Below are 24,959 nucleotides of genomic sequence, written 5' to 3'. Positions count from 1 at the left end.
GCATTATTAAAATATAGTGTTAGTCTGTAATATAATGACGATCTGATATGTGTCTATATTTTTATATGTAATGTCGTAGGTAGTTTACCTTGGAGGACGAGAGTTGGACACACATTTTGAGACTCCGAAAAATTTCAAAATTTTTTTTTTTTTTTCTGAATAAAATTTAATGTTGATTTTTTTTTCCTTAAAAAAACGTTAGATTTTTTTGTCACTAACGCTATGTTTTAATTTCATTATTAACAATATGTTATTTTTTAGCATTATAAAAACATAGTGGTAGTCTTCAATATTATGGTGATATGATGTGTGTCTATAACATTATGTACAGTCATCTATATGTCCCCTAGCTAGTTTACCTTGAAGTACGAGAGTTTAACAAGCATTTTAAGAACGTAAAAAATTTAGTTTTATAAATTATTTTAGGACTCCACAAAAATATAGTATCACTTGATTTTACAGTTCTTTACTACTACTTGTCACGTATTTTAAGGTTCCCACTTTTTATAAATATAGTTCCATAAGTTAATTTTGAGATTTCCTTTCTGAGTAAAAAAATCTATACTCTCGTCCTCCAAGATAAACTACCTAGGACACACATGGAGTACTTACATATAAAGATATAGACACAGATCACCATTATATTGCAGACTACCGAAAAATAGATTTCCGAAAAATATCGTTTAGATGGTCCGAAAAATAGAATAACACAGTGTTAATAATCAAATCCGAACCTAGCGTTAGTGACAAAATAAAAATCCGAACCTAACATTGGTGGCAAAAAAGAAAAAATTATAGTTCAGTGGTAATAATCAAATCCGAACCTAGCGTCAGTGACAAAAAAAAAATCTGAACCTAACATTAGTGGCAAAAAAGAAAAAAATTATAATTCAGTGGTAGGTTTCTAAACAAATAATAAGTTGGGTGACAAAAAAATCTATTTTCCCTTAATAGTATAGTATAGATAGAACCAATTCTTACGATAGAAACATAGAAGTATAAAACACTAACCTAATTTTTAGTTTTGTGGTTTAATAGACAATAAAAAATATATTACAATATGTTATAAATTAAGGAGGTTCGTGGACCGAATATGAATCGGTTTATCAAACTCGATCGACCAACTTTTCATGTTTCTGTTTTAATAGTACAATAATATATCATAGTATAGATTTGTAATATTACTCTTAAATTTAGATCAGTGGAGTATTTAAAAATAACGTTAATATATTTTGATCGACAAATATCACCATTTATTTAATAATTATATTATTATATTTATATATATATATATATATCTATATATATATATATCTATATATATATATAGATATATATATTAGAAAAAGATACTGTGTTTTAGTTAAAAAGATAACTACTATATTACTCGATGTTATTTTAGAAAATTGAATTTTTTTAGTTAGGAAATATAAAAAAGATAACATATTCTAGTTTAAAAGAATAATTAGTTATATAAATAGGCCTTATTTCGGTCCAAAATTAAAAAGAATAATTAATTACCCAAATATCGACTGATAAAACTTTCAATGTTTCAGTTTTAATAGTATAGTATAGCCTTAAAAAAAATAGTATAGTATAGATTTCGGCCCAGAGTTAAAAAGAAATAATCAATTATACTAATAAGCCCGTACTTCAGCCCAAATACCGACGGACCAACTTTTAATCTTTCGGCTTTAATAGGATAGTATAGATAGATGTGGGTTAACATACGCGGCCCAGCCCAAAGTGTGCTGCAGCCCTAAGCAAGCCGTATAAAATAGGGAAAATTTAGTGACAGAAAAAAAGAGATTGAATGTTTAAATTAGGTTAATATAGAAGATGGGGAAGAAGAATAAGACGAAGGCTTTTAAAGGTGGCGAATCTGAATTCAGCCCTGCTACTGTTTTTGTTGCTAATTTGCCTTTTACTTTCACTAATTCACAGGTACCTATATCTTTGTCTTCAATGATTTTGACTCTGTATGTATATATGTATGTATGTTTGTATTCATTAGAAGCATTTTGATTTTGATGTGTGTTAGCTCGAAGAGACTTTCAGTGATGTTGGACCCATTCGGAGGTGTTTTATGGTTACTAAGAAAGGTGTTTTAGCTAATCCTTGCTTTCTACTACTCGCTAGTGTTGCAGCATTTGCAATTTTTTTACTTGATGTTATTTTTGCTGAATGCTTTTAGGGGAGGCTGAACACCGAGGCGTTGGTTTTGTTCAATTGTAAGTCTAGTTTTCGATTTTCAGCTTCCGTGTTTGATACCTTATTCATTTGGAATTTTCAGTTGGTGTTCGATTTGGGGCTTCTTACTGTTGATTACTCAACTTCAGCGTTTTCTAGATTGTTTTCATATTGTTCGGGTTTTATATTCCAGATTTTGTCAAAGTATATATTAAGTTATCTACTCCCTCCGTTTCTTTCTTTTTTCTATTCCCGTTTGATATGTTGGGACTGTTCATAACATTGGATAAATTACTAATTTACGTCTAATCTATAAAACTAAATATAGTCGTGAGAGACCTTGTTGGATTCGTATGCACGAGTACTTTTATACAGTGAAGTTTTTATATATAATACTAATATGAAATTAAAGATATTAATGATTAAAAGTGTGTGTTGGCAAACGTGATAAAGGTAAACAGGAAAAGTAATAAGAGACGGAGGGAGTATTAGTTTAAGGTTATGCTTGGGATGAAGCATATACGTGTAAGTCACCAAACATGATTACATATTTCTCATTAATGTACTGGAGTTGGCTACACTTTGGTTTGGACTTTAGATGAAAATGGTTGACAATCAGTTTGGAAAATAAAGACCAAGGTAGAATAGGTTAGTTGCTAGATTTTGTTTTCGCTCTAATTCTTTATATATAAATGAGTTAAATAGAAACTAAAATTAAAATAAAAAACTAGAAACTAATTGAAGCTCTTAGATCAATCTTATCTAATGGCCCCCTAGAAGGCACCACGCACAATTAATATACATTATACACCCTCTCATAGTGAGCGTTTTTTGAAATCTGACTTCACTGTATAGCAGTTGGATAATGCCATATAGTGGGTGGGTGATGTTATATAAGGGTGGATAATGTTATGTAGGGGTGGCTTCGCTTGGTTTGTATTTTAGTGGTTTGTATTTAAACAATGACTTATATATATTATACAAACACACACACACACACACACACATATATATATATGACTATATGTATATACATAGCTATATTGATTTTCATATTATTGCTTCCACAATGCATGTATCCTACTGTTTGTCCTATAATGCCTTGAATCTACCTCCTACTTTCACAAACACCTCAAACTAGTTCATATTCTCCTTTTGGTTATTTGCAACACTTCGTAATATGTGAATGAAAGTGTAGTGCAACTACCGAAGATGTTAACCGCGCTATCGAGCTAAAAAATGGTTCTTCTATTGGAGGCCGAAAAATTGGAGTCAAGCATGCTATGCACCGACCTCCTCTCCAACAACGTCGATCAAAAGGAGATCAAGGTTTCTGCTAATTTTTGGTCCTAAAATGATTCATATTATAATGTTATTACCCATTAATCTTCTTTGATGAAATTTATACATAAAGTAGAATATTCAATCATGTAATATCTTTTACTAAGCATGTATGTTTACACATGTAGTGGTGCATGAAGATGGGGATCTTAAGTCAAATAACATTCCATCTGAAGTTATCAACCATAAACAAGATCAAGCTACAGTGCCTAAAGAATTAGGTATTTAACAACAATTGTAAAATTATTTGTATAAATATGACTCTTGTTTGCTTAACTTTCTTCACATGATCATTGTTACAGAAAATAGTGTAGGCGGGCTTGATAATCTGGAAGAAAAGAAAGTTGAGAAAGTTACAGAGAAAAATTTCTGCAAGCGTGATAAACCAGAAGAAAAGAAAGCTGATATACCAGTAGTAAAGAAAGCTGTTAAAGTTGCCAAGAAAAATGTATGCGAGCCTGACAAATTAGAAGTAAAAGATGTTACATTTACAGAGGAAAATGTGCACAAGCCTCGTAAACCTAAGGTCAAGAAAATTGCTGAAGGTGGATCTGACGAAAAGAGCTATTCAGAAAAGCAGAGGTATTGCATTCTTCATACAGTTCCTTATGTTTTTCATCCAGAATAGTTTTCGATTTATTGCACTTTAAATCATGCAAATATAGATTTTGGTAAGAAAAGTGACTGGTACTCATAATTGTTTATGCAGTGTGTTCTTTCTTTGAAATTAAAAGTCTACTTGACTATTTTTCGCAAAAGTAGGTGTTTTAGGAATGTTTCAAAGTCATTAACATAGTTACCCGGTTGGCGGTACAGCCTATGGATCCGCGAACTGGTTCGCTCGTACCGGAACACGGGTCGAGGTCGACCCGGATCGGCCGGGATCGCGTGCCAGTTCGTCTTTCCGGCGAACCGCGGATGCTTGCTCCGACGATAGTAAAACGAGGAAGAAAGGAAGAAAATCTATTTGTGTTGTATTGTTTTGATGATCTGTGATATACATATATATGTTTGTATGTATATTTCTTTGCTTTAATTGAGGAAGAAGATGAACCGTGAAGAAGATGAAGTGTGTACGGTGTGAATGAGGCTTGTATCTGTAACTGTGCAAGTGATCAGACATACAGCTGTATCCTACTACTACTATTTTTTTACTTAATTGTCAACAGACGTGCAAAGCTTAACAACTCACATTTAATTTTTATCTAGTTTCAAAAACAGATCTTGTAATTATATTTCAATTTTAATATAATATAATATTAAAAATCCAAAAAAAACTATTATACTAATCAATATAAAAATGTAAACAAAATTAGTTAATGTTAAAAAAATTCTTAATGTCACCAATAAATGATTCACCATCAATTAGTGGTAGGAATTCTTTTTCAATTGATTCTTATTCAATTTATGTTAATTTAAAATTATAATTTAAATCAAAATTTTTGTTTTGATAGTTTTGCGGAACCTTGCAAAATCACATGTGTGCATATTTCTTAATATCTTTTCTTGTACTTTGTACCATATTTATATTTTTCTATCTTTATTATATATATATATATAAATATATATATTAACGATATCCTTATATCGACCCGCGTACCCGATTCACACCTCAGCGTACCCCATTCGCTTAAACTAGCGTTCCACGTATCCGAACTCGTACTGCGTACTGGATCGATCCACGATCCGTGCAACTATGGTCATTAACACCTTTTGTGTTACAGGTCTGTGCTTTCAGTTGACTGAAATGATACTTTTTTGTCTCTGTCTATTTTTAAAGGCTTGCTCGGACAGTTATATTCGGTGGACTTCTTGGTGCTGATATGGCAGAAAGTGTTCATCACAAAGCCAAAGAGTTGGGCACTGTTTCGTCTATAATTTATCCTCTTTCCAGAGATGAGCTTAACCATCATGGTATTAGCATTTCTTAAATGTGTTCTAAGTTTGCTTCCTCAAAAATAGTGTATTTCTATGAGCATATCTTGCTAAAGTTCACTGGTTTTCTATAGAGCTTATGTATTTTTAGCCTTGCTTACCTTTTGGCTGTTCTGTTGGTATTTATTTAACTAAACACTTGTGTCCTTTATATTAATAATGTAAAGGACTTCTTAGTTTCTAAAGATGTACTTCTCTTCCCACTTGAGTTTCTACTATACTACTCAAATATTAGATCATGTGTTAAAATTGTTCTTAGGGCTCAGGGAAGATGGATGCAAACTGGACGCATCTTCTGTGCTTTTTACAAGTGTAAGGTCTGCCCGTGGTTGTGTTGCATCGCTGCACCAAAAAGAGATATGTGGAGGAATTGTTTGGGCTCGCCAGCTAGGGGGAGAGGTAATGTTGCTGTTGTTTCACAATTTAGGAAGCATATATATGGTCTTCAGTAGTTCGATTGAATATTCCTCTATCAATGAGCAAAACAGGTCGATGATGCCTTGTCCTTGACATGTTAAGCTGATTGGCTTATTTCCTAGCTCTGATATATGGATTTGTTGTTAACTAGTATTTGCTGTTTCAAAGGGTTAAGCATTGGTTGGTTGTCAATGAATAGTTTTGTTGTTTACAATAGCTAGTTAGCTACAACATCTGTCTGTATATGAGTCTTTCTTTCTTATAATAACATTGGTGGTTGATTATATTTAGTTAGTTACTACTTGTCTATTTTCTGAGTGCTATATTTCTTTCTTTGAATGGACCAGGGTGCCAACACTCAAAAATGGAAGCTGATTGTTCGAAATCTTCCCTATGAGGTTTTTATCCATGTTTATTTCACATTTCACTAAAATTTAACAGTTAATGTATTTATATGAATACATGTGCCTGTATGTTCTTGTGCGATACATTTACATTATTAATGTGTCTGTATGACTGTATGTATGTGTGCACACACAAATTTTAATCATTCAGTAACCTTACAAATCATAATGCAGAAAATTGAGACTAAAGAAGATTCGCATAAAACAAAAATGAAAGGGAACAAAGAAGTGTGGCGTTATCCAAAACAAAGAATAGAGATCAAAGAAGTGTTTTCCAGAGCAGGCTTTGTTTGGGAAGTAATTCCACAAAAGGAGTTTCAGTATGTCTCTATAATGGTTAATTATTATATAACATTTATTTTGTTTTTTGATGTTCATGTGACATTTTGTTCCTGTCAAAATTGTTATTGTGATTGCTATTGACTTATTTGTTATTGTAACTGTTATTGACTTCTTGTCATTTTTATTGTTCTAAATAATGGTTCTGTGTTTGTTAGGCGATTTGCTTTTGTTAAATACACATGCAAGCAGGATGCTGAAAAGGTATGAATTATGTAAACTGAATGTGAATTTGTAGCTATATTTCTCCCAGTTGGGCAATATTTTGATTCTATTTGTTGTTTATATCCCATTTCAGGCCATCAAGATGTTCAATGGTACTAAGTTTCGTGGAAGACCCATTGCTGTTGATTGGGCTATTCCCAAAAAGCTTTATGCCGCTAAAGTGACTCAGCCATCAGAAGAAGGTAATCTTGGCCCTAATAGTATTTTAATTTTCAAATGGTTAGAAAACTTCCTCTATGTTTTTGTGCTCCTTATCTATCACGATTAATACTTCAGTCCTGTCAATCAATGAGCAGCTAGCGATGTAATTTTTTCAAGTTCCTACAAAATAGGAGAAAAGATTAGTTTGAATTTGACACAAACTAATGACTGATTAATTAGCAAAAAGAAAAAAAGCTTATGACTGATTCCCTAGACCAGAGCTACTAACTCATCATGATCCTATTTGCTAAAATTGCACCAAGTACTCATCTGTAGTTGGTAGCTTGGTACTAGATAATTTGATTGTGATCTTGGCTACTACACATATTTTCACGTAAATTTAGGAGTGTAGTCAAGAGGAATGTGTTTCTACTAAGATTCTACATTTCTGTAATGGTTTTCTTCCTTTAGTCCGTCTTTCTCCGAAATTGTGTACTGAACAATGATATGTTACTCCGACATCTTTTTCGGTCGGCATGCCCTTGTCAGACACTTGGACACCGGGACACGGCAATTATTTCGCTTTTGATCCTTTGAGTGAAATGTGGACACTTTGACCAACTTAAAAGACCACAAAAGAGTTAAACTAACGGTTCAAAATAAATTTGCAGTTGAACCTCGCTTAAGTAATAATCGTTGAAGTAATATCCTCACTAAAGTAATATTTTTTTCTGGCCCCAACGTAATGTTGATAGTGTATTTTACTCTCGATACAGTAATATTTTTCATTGGTCCCAACATTATTACTTTAAAGATGTTTAACTGTATATGAAAAGAAAGAAGCAAGCAAAAATGAGATGAAAGTAGAGAAGATGCCTAATTTGCAAAGCCACAAAGTAATATTAATTTGAGTTATTGCTTTTTGTTTAGGTGTCAATTGTCATACTTGCCATACTTGTTTACCTGTGTCCAAATATTTATAGTGTCCAATGTCCCAACTTTCGTAACTTTCCGAGTCCAACGCTCGGATGTGTCGTGTCCGACGCTCCATACCTGAGTCAGAGTAACATATAGTAGACTGTATTTGTACCATTTACAGGGCAGAGCGGAAGCGGTGAGGATGATGATGATATGGATACTGAAACGGAGGAGGATGATAATGATATGGAGGAGGATGATAATAATAGTGATGAGATACTTGAAGCGTCTGATGTTGGTGATATTCCAGTTGAATCCGACATAGCAGAGAAAGATAGGGCAGAAGTTGATTTTGACGAGGAGGCAGATGTTGCAAGAAAAGTTCTCAACACCATAATGACATCATCTTCTGTGGAGGCACATATATCAGCCAAAGATCTTTCAGTTGCGCCTAAGAGTGACAAGAATACTGGTACCACAACTGTTCCCAGGAAGTCGGTTGCTGGGACGACTGAATTAGCACATGATTCTAAATTTGGCAATGATGGAAAAAGTGAATCTGAAGCACAAGAGCTGCAGAAAACACTCTTTATCTGCAATCTTCCATTTGATGTTAATACTGAAGAAGTAAAACAACGTTTCTCTGGATTTGGTGAAGTGCAGTACTTTTCCCCAGTACTTCATCACGTCACAAAGTATGGATTTACTTGTATGCATTATTTTAGAGCTTGTATGTTCCATTAAAATTTAATATTTTTTTGTCATTCGTGCAGGCGGCCAAAAGGAACTGGATTTCTCAAGTTTAAAACAGTAGATGCGGCTGATGCTGCAATTTCGGCAGCAAGTGCTGTAGCAGGTTTGGGTATTATACTTAAGGGCAGACAACTAAAAGTCATGAAGGCCTTGGACAAGAATTCAGCACATAGTAAAGAGTTGGAAAAGACCAAGAAGGAGGATCATGACCACCGGAACCTATACTTAGCAAAGGTTGGTCTTCAAATAGCCTTTGTTGTTCTTCTCTGAGAGTTTCAGTGTGGGAGCTTTGTTTTTGCAGCTTAAAGTGGTTATCGAGTTTTCTGATTAGTAATTTTTTTTAAATCTTTTATCTGATAGGAAGGGCTTATTGTTGAGGGAACCCCAGCTGCTCATGGTGTTTCAGTTGCTGATATGTCGAAACGGCAAATGTAAGTGCCAGTTAATTGGTATGCTGTGGTCAGAATATATCATGGGGTCAATTGGATTGTTGGGGGTAAATGGTAATAGGAACAATTTGAAATTCCATGGGGCATGTGGGGAACGAGTTTCCATTTATACCAATTCCTTAATCCAAACTGTGGATTATGGTTTCAATTCCCAGTATCCGGGTCAGAAAATTATGAACCACATTGTCCGGTCAGGCAGGATAAGAAAATATACCTCTCATAACATTTTTGATATTTTAGATCTGAGAAGTGAGAACAATATGGTTGTTATCTTTAACAAGTGAGATTATTTTTTCCATGCTAACAACCAGTGGATAGATTTGAGTAGACAACGAGCTATATAGCAGTGGGTTATGGAGCTTTAGGATGTTTTAGATCTGAGAACAATATGGCTGATATCTTTAACAAGTGATATTTATTTTTTCCTTGCTAACCACCAGTCCACCAGTGGATAAAGTTGAGTAGACGAGCTATTTACCAGTGGGCTAAGCAGCTTTAGGTGTTGTAAACAGTAAAAATGATTCTTATATTTCCTTGTCCAGCTTTGGGTTTTTACTGAGGATCCCTTCTTTCTACTTAGGACATCAAATCTGCTGGGTGACCTATGCAAATGCTAGCAGGCTTGCCATTTGTAATATAGGACGACATCTTTGTATGCTGTGAGAGGCTTACCTTTAGATATGACTAAAATAATTGACATCTTTATTACAATCTAAGGACTTGTGGATTTCTTAAACTAAACATGCTAGTGCTTCTTATCATTTCTGGGAACGCTCATACTCTTTGGAGTTCATTCAGATGATATTACTATTATAATTTTTAGATTATAAGAGCATGGCCAGTTGATGTGCTATATGTAGTGCTAAAGCTATACTGTGAAACAAATGTAAAGCACATACTCCAATGGTGTGTTAAACATTGTGATAGAATAGCACAATGTTAGAGTTGGTGCTATATATATAGCTCAAATATAGAGTGTTCTATATTTGTCACATCACTAAAAAGTTAAATAAAAGTGAAGGAAATAAATAAGGTTAAAAAAGGGAACAAACTTTACACCCAAACAAGTTAGTGGAATATAGAACCAACAATCGGAGGCATGATGATTATTGGTGTTGAAGTATATCTATAGCTCCACCTATTTTAACATCACCATTGCCCTTGCCCTAACTTTTTTACGCTACACATGTCACCATGTGGATTGCTGAGAGTGATAAGTATGTTCATTTCTAGCTTTGCTTGTTTTTTAAATGTGAAATTCTATATAAAGTTGTGGGCTTTATTATTTTATTCAACACGGCTACTGTTCTATGCCGGGCTTCTTTTGAAGTTTGAATTAGATAACGGATTTACAGATCTAATTGTGTTGCAGGTTGGAAAGAACTAAAGCCATGAAGCTTCAATCGCCAAACTTTCATATTTCAAGGACAAGACTCATTATTTATAACTTGCCAAAGTCCATGACTGAAAAGGAATTGAAAAGACATTGCATAGATGCAGTTACATCAAGAGCATCTAAACAGAAACCCGTTATTCGACAGGTCATTGTACTTGTATTATATAATGTTTTTTTATTAGCTGTAGGGATATGGATTCCTTACCCCGTGTTGCTCCTTGCAGATTAAGTTTTTGAAAGATTCAAAAAAAGGCAAGGTAGTGACGAAGAATCACTCTCGTGGAGTTGCTTTTGTTGAGTTCACGGAGCATGAACATGCTCTAGTGGCTCTAAGAGTTCTTAATAACAACCCTGGTATGTGTTTAGCTTATTATTTTCAATGAATGGTCTTGTTTTTCCATGATTTTGATATATGAGTGCTTAGATGATCAAATTGGGCTTGCTGTGATGTGTGTGCCAATATTTACTCCAAATATATGATCCCCTAACTAGTTTTGATTTGTTTTGGTTATTATGTACAGAAACTTTTGGTCCTGAGCATCGCCCTATTGTGGAGTTTGCTCTTGATAATATCCAAACACTGAAGCAGCGCCAAGAGAAGATCCAGTATCAGCAGCAACAGTTTCAGCTGCAAGGTTCTGGTCAAGATGCTAAGAGTACGCAGCGTAGCTTTGATTCCCATCTACGTGATAACCGTTCTAGTATGTCAAGATCTGGAGGTGATTTTACATCATTCAAAAGCGTAGAACCTAGAAGGGAAAACAAAAAGGAACATGAAGCACTTGAAGGAGCTGCTGCTGAAGGTAAATTTAACAGAAGGCAGAAGCTCTCTCCCATAAAATGGGAAAAGAAGAACGATTTAAAGTATAACGACAGTGAGGAAGTCAGGCGACCAAACGGAAGAAAGCCTAACGATGGAGTAACACCCCATGCTGTTAGTGAAGTCCGTGCAAATAATTCCAGGCCGGGAGATGATGGGAGAAAAAAGAGGAAATTGCAAGATGGTACAGTTTTAAAGAAAGATTTTAGTTCTAATGAAAGGAAAAAGAGTAAGAAGAGCGACCCATTAGGCCGTGACATGGAGGATGAGCTTGACATGCTAATTAAACAATATACATCCAAATTCTCAGGCAAAGCTGAAGGAGAAAAGCAAGGTCCTCCCAGACAACTTAAAAGGTGGTTCCAATCATAATCAATATACATCAGGTTGTGCAGCTAAAACCGCCGCTTGGTCTTAATGCCAAGTCTCGTGTGTTCTTGAAATATCAGTCTTGCTCTGAATGTCATGTCTGCCTCGTCCTTGAAATATCGGTCTGTTGTGTTGGGGAACATCCCATATTTAGTTGTCATTATTTAACTGAATTCATCATAATGTATGTGGATGAGCAGAGGGTCTAAGTTTTGAGGTGCTTTGTTTTACAAATGCAATCGTCCACAATTTTCCTTCCACAGCTGAACCTTTCTAAAAAAGAATCATCTCGCTGTACTACAATTTGAATATGTTGAAATTAAAAATAGCATTGGCTGGTGGAATAGGTAGAAGAAAATCATAAATCTAATAAACCAATATGTTGATTGATTTGTTGATGTCACATGCCTTTTGATCTGTCCGTTGTATTGAAAATTTAGTTGGTAATAATAATTTCACCAATAGATGATGCATGTAGTACTTATTTTAAACCTTTTTTCCCCTTTTCATTTCATATGCTATTATTTATAGATTACTTCCAATAATAACAATGACTTTATTATGCCAAAGATAACCTAACCAATGTCTAACAGCTTTCCTTCTAAACAGTTCTAATATGAGCAATCAACCAACCAAAAGATATTGGCCCCGACAGTAATATATTACTCCATTTCATGTCTTTTCAATTTTTCTCCGATATCTGTCCATCTATTTTAAGAGTTCTATAATATGTTGGAAATCATTTCATTTTTTTTATCCTGACAATAAAAATTGAAATCATTTTTTTATAAATTTAAATTTTTATATTAAAAAGAAATTAAAATAATTTATGAAATTATATTTCATGCGTCCTGAATGTAAAGAACCGGACCCGGGGCCGGATTGAGTAATTCTCAGGGTCGGTATGAAAAGCTTATTTGTTGAGCGCCCCCTGTTCATAAAATAAGTGAATGCATTTCTTTTGTTTTACCTAAAGCGCGTAGTTCTACGTAAATGTGTAGTACAATATTGTGAGATCACACTAATATTTGGTAGCCGGGGATGTAATTGTTAGAAGTTTTAGAAAAAAGATTCCAATTTTTTTTAAAAATAATGTGTTAGGTTGTTATTGGTTATTTTTTTAAAAACATAATGAGTCCGTCCTACACGAATATTCATTTACTAAATAAAACATGACAAGAATTTTTTGAAAATTATTTTGAGAATTGTCTTGGCATTCCTGACATTCCTGATATTGCTCTTGAAACTGATGTGTGTAAGAGTATCTTCGTTGATTGTTGATTAAAGATGGTGGGATAAATTAAAATATCAAGATAATGATTAAAATTATATACAACTTACAACAAAGCCAATATCGGGATAATGATTAAAATTATAAACAACAATAATGTCTCGAATTAGAATTTTTGATATAATATCTGTAATCTATATTTATAATATAATTGTTTTTATTTAAGGATAGGATATGCTCTAATATGGACAAAGGTTTTGGACACCCACGTCCTCTGCCTGCCAAACATGGAACAGAAAAATTAGCGGAGTTCGGGCGGGGACATAATTTAATCAACATTATCCAAGCAAGATAAAAACTTATAAACCAGTAGAATGGAACCGTAACTTAATCAACATCATCCCATCTCAGATAAAAATTTATAAACAAATAAAATCAAGTCGAATATTGTAAAAATAAAACCCAACATAAGTTATTATGATGAGCTCAGTCCCACAGGCCACAAGTGAGAAGAAATTGAGAAACAAAAGAATGGACGATGGTGAAGACACAAAACCAAGGGGTGTCTTGTAGTGTGTCATGTGTGTGTGTCTGTGGGTCATAAGACTCACAAGTCGCAAGTCACAGGTCACACAACTCACAAGTCACAACCAATGAGCCAAAACATGCATGCCCATGTTTCCGCGGGAAAAAGGATCCTATGCTTCATTTTCACATTTCCTCTCATTATAACGCCCCTTACATACAATCATAATCTTACCAGACTATATTGCTTTACTATCTCAACTATACTGTGCCGGTTTGGCGATGCATAAGAATGTGATTTTCTTGATCCGTTTGTGTAAAAAAGTTGAAGTATTTTTTAGAAGGGAAAATAGATTTTTTTGCCACTCAACTTATACTGTTTTTAGAAACTTACCACCCAACTAATTTTTTTATTCTTTTAGTCACTAATGTTAGGTTTGGTTTTGTTTTTAGCCACCAGCTTAGGTTTGGATTTGATTACTAGCATTATGATAATTTTTTGTATCATCATTTATACATAGTGATAGTATTTGATATTTTGATGATGTGTCGTATGTCTATATCCTTATATATAGCAATAGTAATATAAAATGAGACGATGAAAAATTAAAATCAGGTATAATAGTAATTAGATTCTAAAAATTCAATAAATCATGAATATGAAATCAATGACTTCAAACAATTCACCCTCTCTCATAAGATAAAGTGTAATTGAGTGATATGACGCATCATCTTTTGCTATTAAACTTTCAATGGACTAACTCAGTCTAAGATCTTTCTTAAATTTATCTTCAAAAATTTTAATAACTTTATCTTATTACAATTTTCGAGATAAATAAATAGAGAGGAAAACTTAATTTTCGATGATTGTCCTCTATATATAATGCATCATTTTATATTATTATTACTCCCTCCGTCCCTCTCATTAGTTTACAAATTTTCTCTAGTGCTTAGCATGTATTTAAGATTCTTATAAAACATAGTTTCATAACTTATTTTTGTGTGTAAAAATTCAAACGCTGGATTTTCATTCGGAAGAAAAAAAATAAAGTTATATATGAAACTACATCTTTTAAAGGCCATATAATGCGTGTAAAATTCTTATCATCCAAGGTAAGCGACCTTGAAGACATAAAAAGTACTATATATAAAAATACAAACATATATCAAATCATCAAAATATTACCGACTACCACTATATTTTAATAATGATACACATAAAATGTAATGCTAATAATCAAATCTGAACCTAACTTCAGTGACAAAAAAAAGACCTAAATCTAACACTAGTGAGTAAAATAAAAAAATTATAGTTCAGTGGTTAGTTTCTAAAAACGCAATAAGTTTAGCGACAAAAAAATTATCATAATGCTGGTAATCAAATCCAAACCTAAGTTGGTGGCTAAAAATAAAACCAAACCTAACATTAGTGACTAAAAGAATAAAAAAATTAGTTGGGTGGTAAATTTCTAAAAAAACTATAAGTTGAGTGGCAAAAAAATCTATTTTCCCTTTTTAGAAATTACAAATGCTAGTTTTTCACTCACAGTTTCTTTCTGTTTATTCCTAAACATTTTTGTCACTTATAAATCTTAATTTACTTTTAATTATTTCTTCTAATTCACTTTTTTATTTTAATCAAGAAGAATTTATTTTAAGCTCACCCAAACAGCCCTAATTATTCTCCATCTTTTGGATGTTGGTGACTTCAAGTTACAACAATATTATTTCTATTCGCTTTCTTCGTCAATTATAAGTGTTTCTTTATTCCTAAATTCAAAAACATTTAACTATGTATTATTTTTGTTTAGAAAGCTTTGCTACTGAAAATAACAGAATGCAAAAAATAAACAAAAGCTATCCATAATATGATGATATTGACTTTGTGCTTAACTTGTTGAGGGAGTAAATTCATATTCGCAAATCAAAGTAGTATATTGTGTTATATATATGCGTCCTTATATTCCACATAAACAAGGAAAAGAAGAAACCAATTACTACATGTTTAGACGGTTAAAGTAATTACATCCAATCGTAAAAAATGCAATTAGTTCCCATCTGTATTTAAGTGAGGCATGGAATGTCTTTTGTGATGGTGAAATATAAGGCAATGGTATTATTACTTTGGTTGGGTATAGGTGATTCACGCATGTTATGTGATTTTAATATTCGCAATGTTTCGTGAAAATCATGAATTATGATTTTATAACGTAGCCGTTATGCAAGTAACAATGTCATTCCCAAGCGGGAGTTTACAACTTACGATTGTCAATGTAGCATGCAGAGCTGTAAAACATATACTTCCCTCTCAGCGTATTTTTATAACCAAATCATATATCCCGTTGAGCTGTAAAACATATACTCCCCTCTCAGGGCATTTTTATAACCAAATCATATATCCCGCTTTGAGGAGGTTGCGAGGAGGATAAAATGCACCCAAATCATAATTATAACTATGTCTTTGAAAGAGAGAGAGGCTGTTTGAGGTTATTTATATATATATGGATAAAAAAACTAGATAGACATTTTAAAAGCTTTTATTTAAAATTATCGGAGTACGTAGAGTTTTTTTTATCATCTTAACATTAATAACAACTTTAATATTTATCGATTTTTTATGTATGATGTAAAGATATATATTAGTTACAGGAATTTTCATACAGACAATTAGATATCTAAATGATGAAAAATGTAATATCAACCGCAAAATAACAAAACGAAAATGATGCTTTATGATCAATTTATCTGAAAACGAAGAGATTTATTGAGAAAGTTTAATTAGAAATTAAAATTTTGTGACTATAAAAAAGAAAAAAATTACCGGTACAATCTTGTACATTTATTTACCTTTTATAATTTGGAAATAATAAAGTCGAAAATAATCTGGTTTTGTAGGAGTAATTACTAATTACTAAGGTTACTTTGGTGTCTAAAATGCAAGACACATCTTGCAAGTCATATGGGTAATTATATGAGTTGGTAGCTTTGCTTTTTTGCAGAGTGGTGGTGGTGGCACTTTCTTGCTGCCCACAAATATCAACTTACTCTTTGTCCTGTTTTCCCACACTAAGCCAAACTCTCTCTCTCTCTCTCTCTCTCTCTCTCTCTCTCTCTCTCTCTCTCTCAATGAGAGAGAATAATAAGCAAATGGGTTCAGCTTCCAAATGTATTCTGATGTTGTTGGTGTTAATGATATGCATTCAACTCATACAATGCAGTGTTACATATGATAGCAAGGCTTTGGTCATCAATGGACAAAGAAGGATTCTTTTTTCTGGCTCCATACATTATCCAAGAAGCACTCCTCAAGTATCCAACTCTGATGATTCTTTCCATATTTTTGTTCATATTATTGTTGAAAAACAAATGGGGTCTCTGTAGAAATCAATATTAACAAATGGGTGTTTTTGTAGATGTGGGAAGATCTTATACAAAAGGCTAAAGATGGTGGATTGGATGTTGTTGATACATATGTTTTTTGGAATGTGCATGAACCTTCACCAGGCAATGTAATATGTGCTTTCTTATATTCAATGACTGTCAGCAATTACAGAAATTAGACTTGTTAATGTATTTATATCTCTCAAATTTATGCCATAGGACTTGTTATTTGGGGGCAACACAAGTAATTTTCAGAATTTCTTCGTTTAGCATATATGTGATTCTTTCTGATGAGTTAATGAGTTTCAATTTTTGGTTTCTAGTATAACTTTGAGGGAAGGTATGATTTGGTTGGGTTCATTAAGCTGGTCCAAAAAGCAGGCCTATATTTACATCTTCGAATTGGACCTTATATTTGTGGAGAATGGAATTTCGGGTAATTAAAGAATGACATTTTTAAATCCTCCTCTATAGTACTTATATCTAGTTGAACTTATATTAAGTTTAATCATTTATAGTTAATATAACTACATGATTTTCTTTCTAGGGGTTTTCCTGTTTGGTTAAAGTATATTCCTGGTATCAGCTTCCGAACAGACAATGAACCTTTCAAGGTTTTATTTTCCACTCACAAACTTAGTATGTCTTGATAATATAGTCTTACTATCAATAACTTACCAACCTCTTTATTCATTAACTTATGTTTTGGTGTTTACAGATAGCAATGCAAGGCTTTACTGAAAAAATTGTTCAAATGATGAAGGATGAAAAGTTGTTTGAATCTCAAGGTGGCCCTATTATCCTGTCTCAGGCATGGCTTTTATTGTTAACATCTCTATTTGCCTTTGAAAGCCATAAATTCCTTACTAGAATTGATCAAGTTTAAGATATATTCATGATTCATACAGAAAATTATAAAATTCAAACTGATTCATTTTGTGGTGATTTCAATTTTACAACTTACTACCAAAATATGTATAGTATCATGGAATATAATGTTGCGGTTGATATAATATGAGCAGATAGAGAATGAGTACGGACCAGAAAGCAAAAAATTTGGCGCTGCTGGTCATTCTTACATGACCTGGGCAGCTGACATGGCACTTGAACTAGCAACTGGAGTCCCCTGGGTTATGTGCAAGGAAGAAGATGCTCCGGATCCAGTGGTATGATATATGTTTGTACTTTTTGCAAAACAATATGTTTCTCGAGTTACATTCATAATATATCAGTCCACAGATGTGGATTCCAAAATTGGTACTGCTTCATATTCATTTTACAAGTCCAACACATAAAACACATCTAGAAATCTTGTTATGTTCGGGTATCAATACAAAGTAGGATATATGAGCAAAAAATTCTGCTGGAGAAATGTGAAATGTCATCCTATAAAAATAGTAAAAGATCTTCTGAAGCATCGTATGTAACGGAAAGGGTGTAATTTTCTATTTGATTTTGGATTGTCAAGCTTTTCAAAAGTTACAAATGGAACTTTAAGTGTACAATTGTCCCGTAACAGAAATAATTTGTGCCAAGCTTTGAAATACTTCTATGGGTACAGATAGATACGTGCAATGGCTTTTATTGTGATTACTTCTCTCCAAACAAGCCTTATAAACCTACAATGTGGACTGAGGCTTGGACCGGCTGGTAAGTTTGACTAATTTTGTTAATCATATGTAATATGGAATCACTACATATTAAGGCTAAATAGTTGTCACTTTAAAGGTTTTCAGAGTTTGGTGTTCCAAACCACCAGAGGCCTGCTGAAGATTTGGCCTTCGCTATTGCTCGATTTATTCAAAAGGGAGGATCTTTTGTGAATTATTATATGGTCAGTGATTTTTGGTTTCCTTCCATACTTAAATATTGCAATATAATTAGTGTTATAACTTAAGAGTTCTTAATATATCTACTTCTGCAACTGATAAATTTATATAAATAATTTTACAACTTTGCATGTAATCAGCAATTGTAATCATGTTCATCCTGTTTCGTCACAGTATCACGGAGGCACCAACTTTGGGAGAACAGCTGGGGGCCCTTTTATTACTACTAGCTACGACTATGATGCTCCCATTGATGAATATGGTAAGATATGTACTTGCACTTTTTCTTTCAGTATTATTAATTAATACCTTGCCTAATTTTGTTATTTGTTGCAAGAGACCTGCCATTTAACTGAAAATGACCTTGAGATATATAGGTTTAGTTAGGCAACCGAAGTATGATCACCTGAAGGAGCTTCACAAGGCTGTCAGGTTATGTGAAAAAACTTTAGTTTCTGCAGATGCCACTGTGACATCATTGGGGACCTATAAACAGGTTCGTCTTTGTATGTTTTGACATTGAAAGATATTCAAGTAACTTTTAAGTACAAAATGTGCTTTAGGATCATTTTGCAAAACCCTCTTGTTCTGGACCAATTGTAATGATCATGTGTGTAATTTGCATATGGTTTAAAAAGGCTATTTATAGGGGGGGGGGGGGGGGGGAGGAAAGTATTTAAAAGTTCTTAAAACTAACTTCTGCTCTTACTTCGAAACTCTGATAATGGGACAGTTATGTATTGCTAGTTTTCTACTCCGCATGTATATTTATAGAGCACTCTAAAAATTTCAGGCACATGTATTTTCTTCCTCGGAAGGCTGTGCAGCTTTTCTCTCAAATTTCAATATAAAATCAAGTGCAAGGATTACTTTTAACAATATGCAGTATGATCTTCCTCCTTGGTCCATTAGCATTCTTCCAGATTGCAAAAATGTGGCCTTCAACACCGCAAAGGTGCGTTCAGTTAATAACCCGGATGACATCAGCTACATTTTCATTTGCAGAATAACAAGGCTTCATTTGTCTTCTTTTTGATGTTATCTTCATAATATAAGTCATGTCAGAGCAATCACGCCTAAAATCTCCTTTTCATTGAATTCTTCCCTGATGACCAGTGAATCCAATACTTTAAAAACACTAATAGCAGATATGTATTTGTTACCAATGTTCTTCATTAGTTTAGACATCATCACACTAATGCTAAATAAATTTATCTGTCAGGTTGGAGTTAAGGCATCTGAAGCTCAAATGTCTCCCACAAATGTAAATTTGCATTCATGGGGAACATTTAATGAAGATGTTTTATTAAGTAATACTGATTCAGAAATCACAGTTGTTGGGCTACTGGAACAGTTAAACATCACCAGAGATACTAGTGACTATCTTTGGTACACAACTAGGTGAGAGTGAGACTGATCTAAAATATGTGTCCTACTTGGTTAAAAAATTATATTGAGCCCTTTTATATCATTGAATTTTCAGTGTCAACATAAATCCCTCCGAATCTTTTCTGCACCATGGCCAAAATCCTAGTCTCAGTGTGCAGTCTGCAGGGCATGCCTTGCATGTATTCTGCAATGGGCAATTATCAGGTAAGATATGCAAATTATGGTAAAGAAAAGCACAGCAAGAATGTACTATTTTTTCAATGTTTTTGTGGGATCTTATTTGCAGGCTCTGCATTTGGGACACGTACAGATCGAAGATTTACCTACAATGGAAATGTCAACTTGCAAGCTGGAAGTAACATAATTTCACTACTTAGTGTGGCTGTTGGACTGCCAGTTAGTTCTTTACTCCTTCATAAGGGTTCTAGTAAATAAAATATATATTCCAGTTAGTGTAGTTTTATTCTTTCAAGAGTCAAAGAACTATTACAGAGAGAAGAGTCTGGATATATGTAGTTAAAAGTTGCATGTGTTGAGGCTTAAAAAAATACGAAAACAAATATATCCTCCTAAAATTGTTTCTCATTTTGCTTGAAGAACAATGGGCCGCACTTTGAGACATGGAACACTGGAGTCCTAGGACCAGTTGTTTTAAACGGGTTAGACCAAGGAAAAATGGATTTAACTTGGCAAAAATGGTCTTACCAGGTAAATAAATGTAGTTTCTATCAAGTTATCTGCTAAGATTTTGGGTCAAAATTTTACCGAAAGTGTGTTTAACTTTTGTGTAGACCGGTCTCAAGGGTGAAGCAATGAATCTAGTTTCTCCAAGTGGAATTTCATCTGTTGATTGGTTAACCGGGTCTCTGGCCACACTCAAACCGCAGCCACTTACATGGTATAAGGTAATGTTAGACCACTTTAAATCTTCGTTTTTGAATTTTCATGATGAAGAAGAAAAAGAACTCGACTTTGCGTCGGCTAGGGTTAAATAAGATAGGTTTCTAGACAAGATTCTCAGTATAATAATTTGATATCTGTATTAGAGATTTCAGAGTTGGTATCCAACAGCTTATCTCAGGTTTTCTGATTCTTTAACTCATTTTTGTAGACTACAGTGGAGAATTTTATAAATAGTTATTAGATGCAGATGCCACATGACCACATCTTTCTTCTTTCTCGAAATGCTGGTAACACTAGTTTTTATGAAGAATCATAAAAATGGAGTACTTTCTTTTTCCTTTCTTCTTTTTGCTTAGGATTTTGTCTTTCATGCGTTTTAGTCCTGAATGTAACAAGCGAATCCATAAACAACTAAAAGCACCAAAGATTGGTGGTATTGCAAATAAACATATCTAATATATCTCACTTGTAAATTGGGTTTAGTAATTAGAGATAAAATCCAGGCTGTTGGAGAAAATTTAACAAGTGAAGTGGGTGTTGAAAATTTAAAATTTGCCGCAGTTTTGATCTATAATAATTAGCTTGGCCTTCAATTTAACTCTCAAATTTGCTTTCTCAAAAAAAAAAAAAAAAAACTCTCAAATTTGCTTAAATCAAGTATAGATTTTGGTGATAATTTCTGGTAGCTTCCAGGCTTATTTTAGATCACCTAAAGGAATGGATCCCTTGGCTTTGGACATGCATAGTATGGGAAAAGGGCAAATATGGATAAATGGACACAATCTGGGAAGATACTGGACTGTTTTTTCCAGTGGTGACTGCAGTGGCTGCAGTTATGCTGGTACATATCGGCCAAGATTCTGCCAACTCGGATGTGGCCAGCCAACACAACGATGGTAATCTTTCAAAAAATTTATATGCTGCCTGATATACCATATATATAAATAAATGCTATGCTTGCTTTGGACCTTGACAAATCTTTTACATTCAGGTACCACATTCCTCGGTCTTGGTTGAAGCCTACGCACAACTTATTGGTGATTTTTGAAGAAATTGGTGGGGATGTATCAAGTATTTCCATAGTTAAAAGAAATATTGTTGATCAGTAAGCTCTGATCATAAGAACATTGATCTAGTTATTATTTATTGTTGATCACTAGAAGCTGTGAGCTATATATAGATATGAGGCGTTTTGTGAGAGTGATCTTAGTATAGCAAGTTTTAAGCTATGTAAGTAAATAGGAAAAGGCAATGGCATCATCTGATTTTGCCTGTAATTACAGAAACTACTCTCCTATTTGTTAAATCAATCCAATACTTGTTTTGAGAAATTCTTGACCGTCATGCTTTCATTCTGCATGAGAAATGAACCATTTCAGATGGGGAAAAGAGTGGAACATAAACAGAGCTTTGTATCTTAGTCTGAAATCCTTGACTCGCTCCTCAAAAAGCATACGTTTCTGAAAGGAAAAAAAAAACTAATTGACTTTTTAAGAAAATTTATTTCTAACCATTACCTCCAAAATAATTAAAAATTATGTTCAGTCGAAAACTTAGGATCTGCAGAGTCGACTTTCAATGTTAGAGTTCCGGCCGTTATTTTTCCGTTCTTCAATCTCCGGCTCTATTTCTCCGCTCTTCCATCTTCGTCTCATTTATTAATTAATTTTTTGAGAAAGACTTATATTGTATTTTAGGTGGTTCACATGGCTGACATCAAATATGGTACAATGGTGAATCCCGCAAGCACTCACCTTTCACGATAGAAAAATGTTAATATTTTGGGCGGTTGTTGCTCCAATATTAGTTGATATAACTGATAGTTTTAAACATCGAATGATATTTATGTGGACTTTAATTACAATACTATTATGTTCACAAATGATATAGGTTGGATTACTTGATATATGATTATAATAGCTGATGTAGGTTTGAATATGATTGTAATATTCTTAAAACTAGTTAAAAAAGCCGCGCTTCGCGGCGGCGTTATAAATTTTGATACGAATTAAAATTATAATAGTATAAAAATTATTCAGAGTCATCTTCTCGTTAAACATATCACTAATAAAAAATATATTATAATTAGTTTGAGTCAAACACAATACTAATAACAAAACATTATAATTTAGATATTAGTTTGAGTCGCCTTACTATCAAACACAATACTAATAAAAATTATTCTAATTATGATAAAATTAAGGATTATAACAGGATAAAAATTAATTTGAACCGTGGTACCGTTTTAACAAAAAAAAAAATTATAACATAGATAAAAAATTATTTTAGCCACTTTCCCGTCAAACATAATACTAATAGAAGATTTATAATTATTTAGATAAAAATTAGTTTGGGCCGCCTCCCGTGCCCGTCAAACACAATACTAATTAAGAATCATTTACATTATCATAAGATAAATATATATTTCCTATTTTATATATCCTATTTTATTTGTTAATTATTTTTATTTTATGATTACTATTTATCAGTTAAAAATTATTATTCTTTTATGGTTCTAATTCTTTTGCTATTAGTTTTTTAAATGATTATTATCTATACAATCCTATATTTTGTATTCGACAATTAAGAAAATTATAAGACTAAATCGTAAATAAAAATTGTGCGTATTACCTTACAAATCTTAAATATAAATTTTTAGGCATATAATTTGAGAAAAACTAATAAAATAAGATATAATTTTTATAACTTTTAAAAATAAGAATTATATTTTTTAATTATATTTGTTCTATAATTTTTATTTTGAATAAATGGAATCCTACTCTTTTATGATTCCTAAATAAGTAAAAGAATTGTACTATCTTTGCAATCCTTTTATCTGCACAATACTTGAACCTGATTTTTAGATTATAATTTTATTTTCCATATTCTTAATTTTATTTTCTACTCTAAAGTTAAGAAAATTATTTTTTATATATATAATTTGAAAAGAATTAATAAACTAAGACTATAATTTTATAACTTTCGAAAATAAGAATTATGTTTTTTTATTGTATTTTTTCAATAATTGTTATATTAAATAAATAAAATCATACTCCTTTTACGATTCTTGAATAAGAAAAAGAATTGTATTACCTTCACAACCCTTCAACCCCATTTTTAGATTTTAATTTTATTCAAAATTTAAGAAAATTATCTGTTAGATTTATGATTTGAAAATTTTTAATAAAATAAGAATATAAGTTTTATAACTTTTGAAAATAAGAATTGTATTTTTTACTCTGGTTTTTAGGTTATAATTTTATTTTCAATTTGATATTTAATTCAAAAAATTATAAGACTAAATTTAATAATTCTAGACACGCTCAGTTAATAAATTTTATGATTCGAACATATTGTGTTCTCTAATTTATTATTTGTGTGTATTATTTAGACTCTTAAACACAGTTATGATTACGGACCTAGTATTAGATTATTTTTCTATATATTTTATCGAAAATGAAATTTCATAATATAAAATTCAACTACATCTTCTATATATCTTATCGAAAATAAGAATTGTACATATTATCTTACAAATCTTAAATATAAATTATATTTTATCTATTATTGTTAGTTCAAAAAAAGAATAATCCTATTTCTTTTAGAATTACTAAATAAAAAAAGAATTGTATCATTTTTAGAATTCAATAAGAAATGTTAAATAAGAAAAGAATTGTATCATCTTTAGAATTTAATAAGAAAAGAATTGTATTACTTTTAGAATTCTTAAACCTGATTTTTTGAATTATAATTATAGTTTATATCCGAAATTTAAGAAAAATTAGAAGAATGAATCGAACAATTCTAGAGACGCTTTATTTACTTCACTGGAAAAATAACAAAAGAGCCACACAAATAAGAATGATGGTGAATAATAGTTTAGATTTGTAAGAAAATTTATATGTGCGCAAGAAATCAAATAGAGAATGAGAGAGAGCAAGTGGAGTAGCACATGCTCAGCAGCTAATCTAGCCTTTTCCTTGGAAATATCTTGGGGTTCTCTC

General features: G+C 32.4%; 2 protein-coding genes across 2 annotated transcripts; both read left to right on the top strand.

Annotated features, from left to right (window-relative positions):
* The first annotated feature begins 1,782 nt into the window (after positions 1 to 1,782).
* LOC108227670 (uncharacterized) lies at positions 1,783 to 12,041 on the top strand. Its single transcript, XM_017402948.2, has 18 exons — positions 1,783 to 1,944; positions 2,042 to 2,102; positions 2,195 to 2,231; positions 3,389 to 3,519; positions 3,660 to 3,752; positions 3,834 to 4,113; positions 5,312 to 5,445; positions 5,726 to 5,865; positions 6,231 to 6,281; positions 6,462 to 6,607; positions 6,785 to 6,830; positions 6,925 to 7,033; positions 8,092 to 8,605; positions 8,684 to 8,897; positions 9,024 to 9,094; positions 10,485 to 10,653; positions 10,733 to 10,862; positions 11,030 to 12,041. Exons 1-18 carry the CDS (start codon positions 1,840 to 1,842, stop codon positions 11,698 to 11,700), a joined length of 3,102 nt encoding a protein of 1,033 aa, XP_017258437.1. The 5' UTR covers positions 1,783 to 1,839; the 3' UTR covers positions 11,701 to 12,041.
* Positions 12,042 to 16,454: 4,413 nt separating this feature from the next.
* LOC108227998 (beta-galactosidase 3) lies at positions 16,455 to 22,286 on the top strand. Its single transcript, XM_017403445.2, has 18 exons — positions 16,455 to 16,762; positions 16,867 to 16,962; positions 17,158 to 17,270; positions 17,382 to 17,448; positions 17,553 to 17,645; positions 17,857 to 18,000; positions 18,396 to 18,484; positions 18,563 to 18,668; positions 18,838 to 18,925; positions 19,041 to 19,159; positions 19,457 to 19,618; positions 19,886 to 20,064; positions 20,147 to 20,256; positions 20,339 to 20,448; positions 20,650 to 20,760; positions 20,844 to 20,957; positions 21,649 to 21,851; positions 21,947 to 22,286. Exons 1-18 carry the CDS (start codon positions 16,580 to 16,582, stop codon positions 22,062 to 22,064), a joined length of 2,205 nt encoding a protein of 734 aa, XP_017258934.1. The 5' UTR covers positions 16,455 to 16,579; the 3' UTR covers positions 22,065 to 22,286.
* The last annotated feature ends 2,673 nt before the right edge of the window (positions 22,287 to 24,959 follow it).

Source organism: Daucus carota, chromosome 6 (genome assembly GCF_001625215.2).
Source record: "Daucus carota subsp. sativus chromosome 6, DH1 v3.0, whole genome shotgun sequence".
Lineage (NCBI taxonomy): Eukaryota > Viridiplantae > Streptophyta > Magnoliopsida > Apiales > Apiaceae > Daucus > Daucus carota.
Note: the sequence above shows the minus strand (reverse complement) of the source record. Positions and strands in the feature narration are given on the sequence as shown.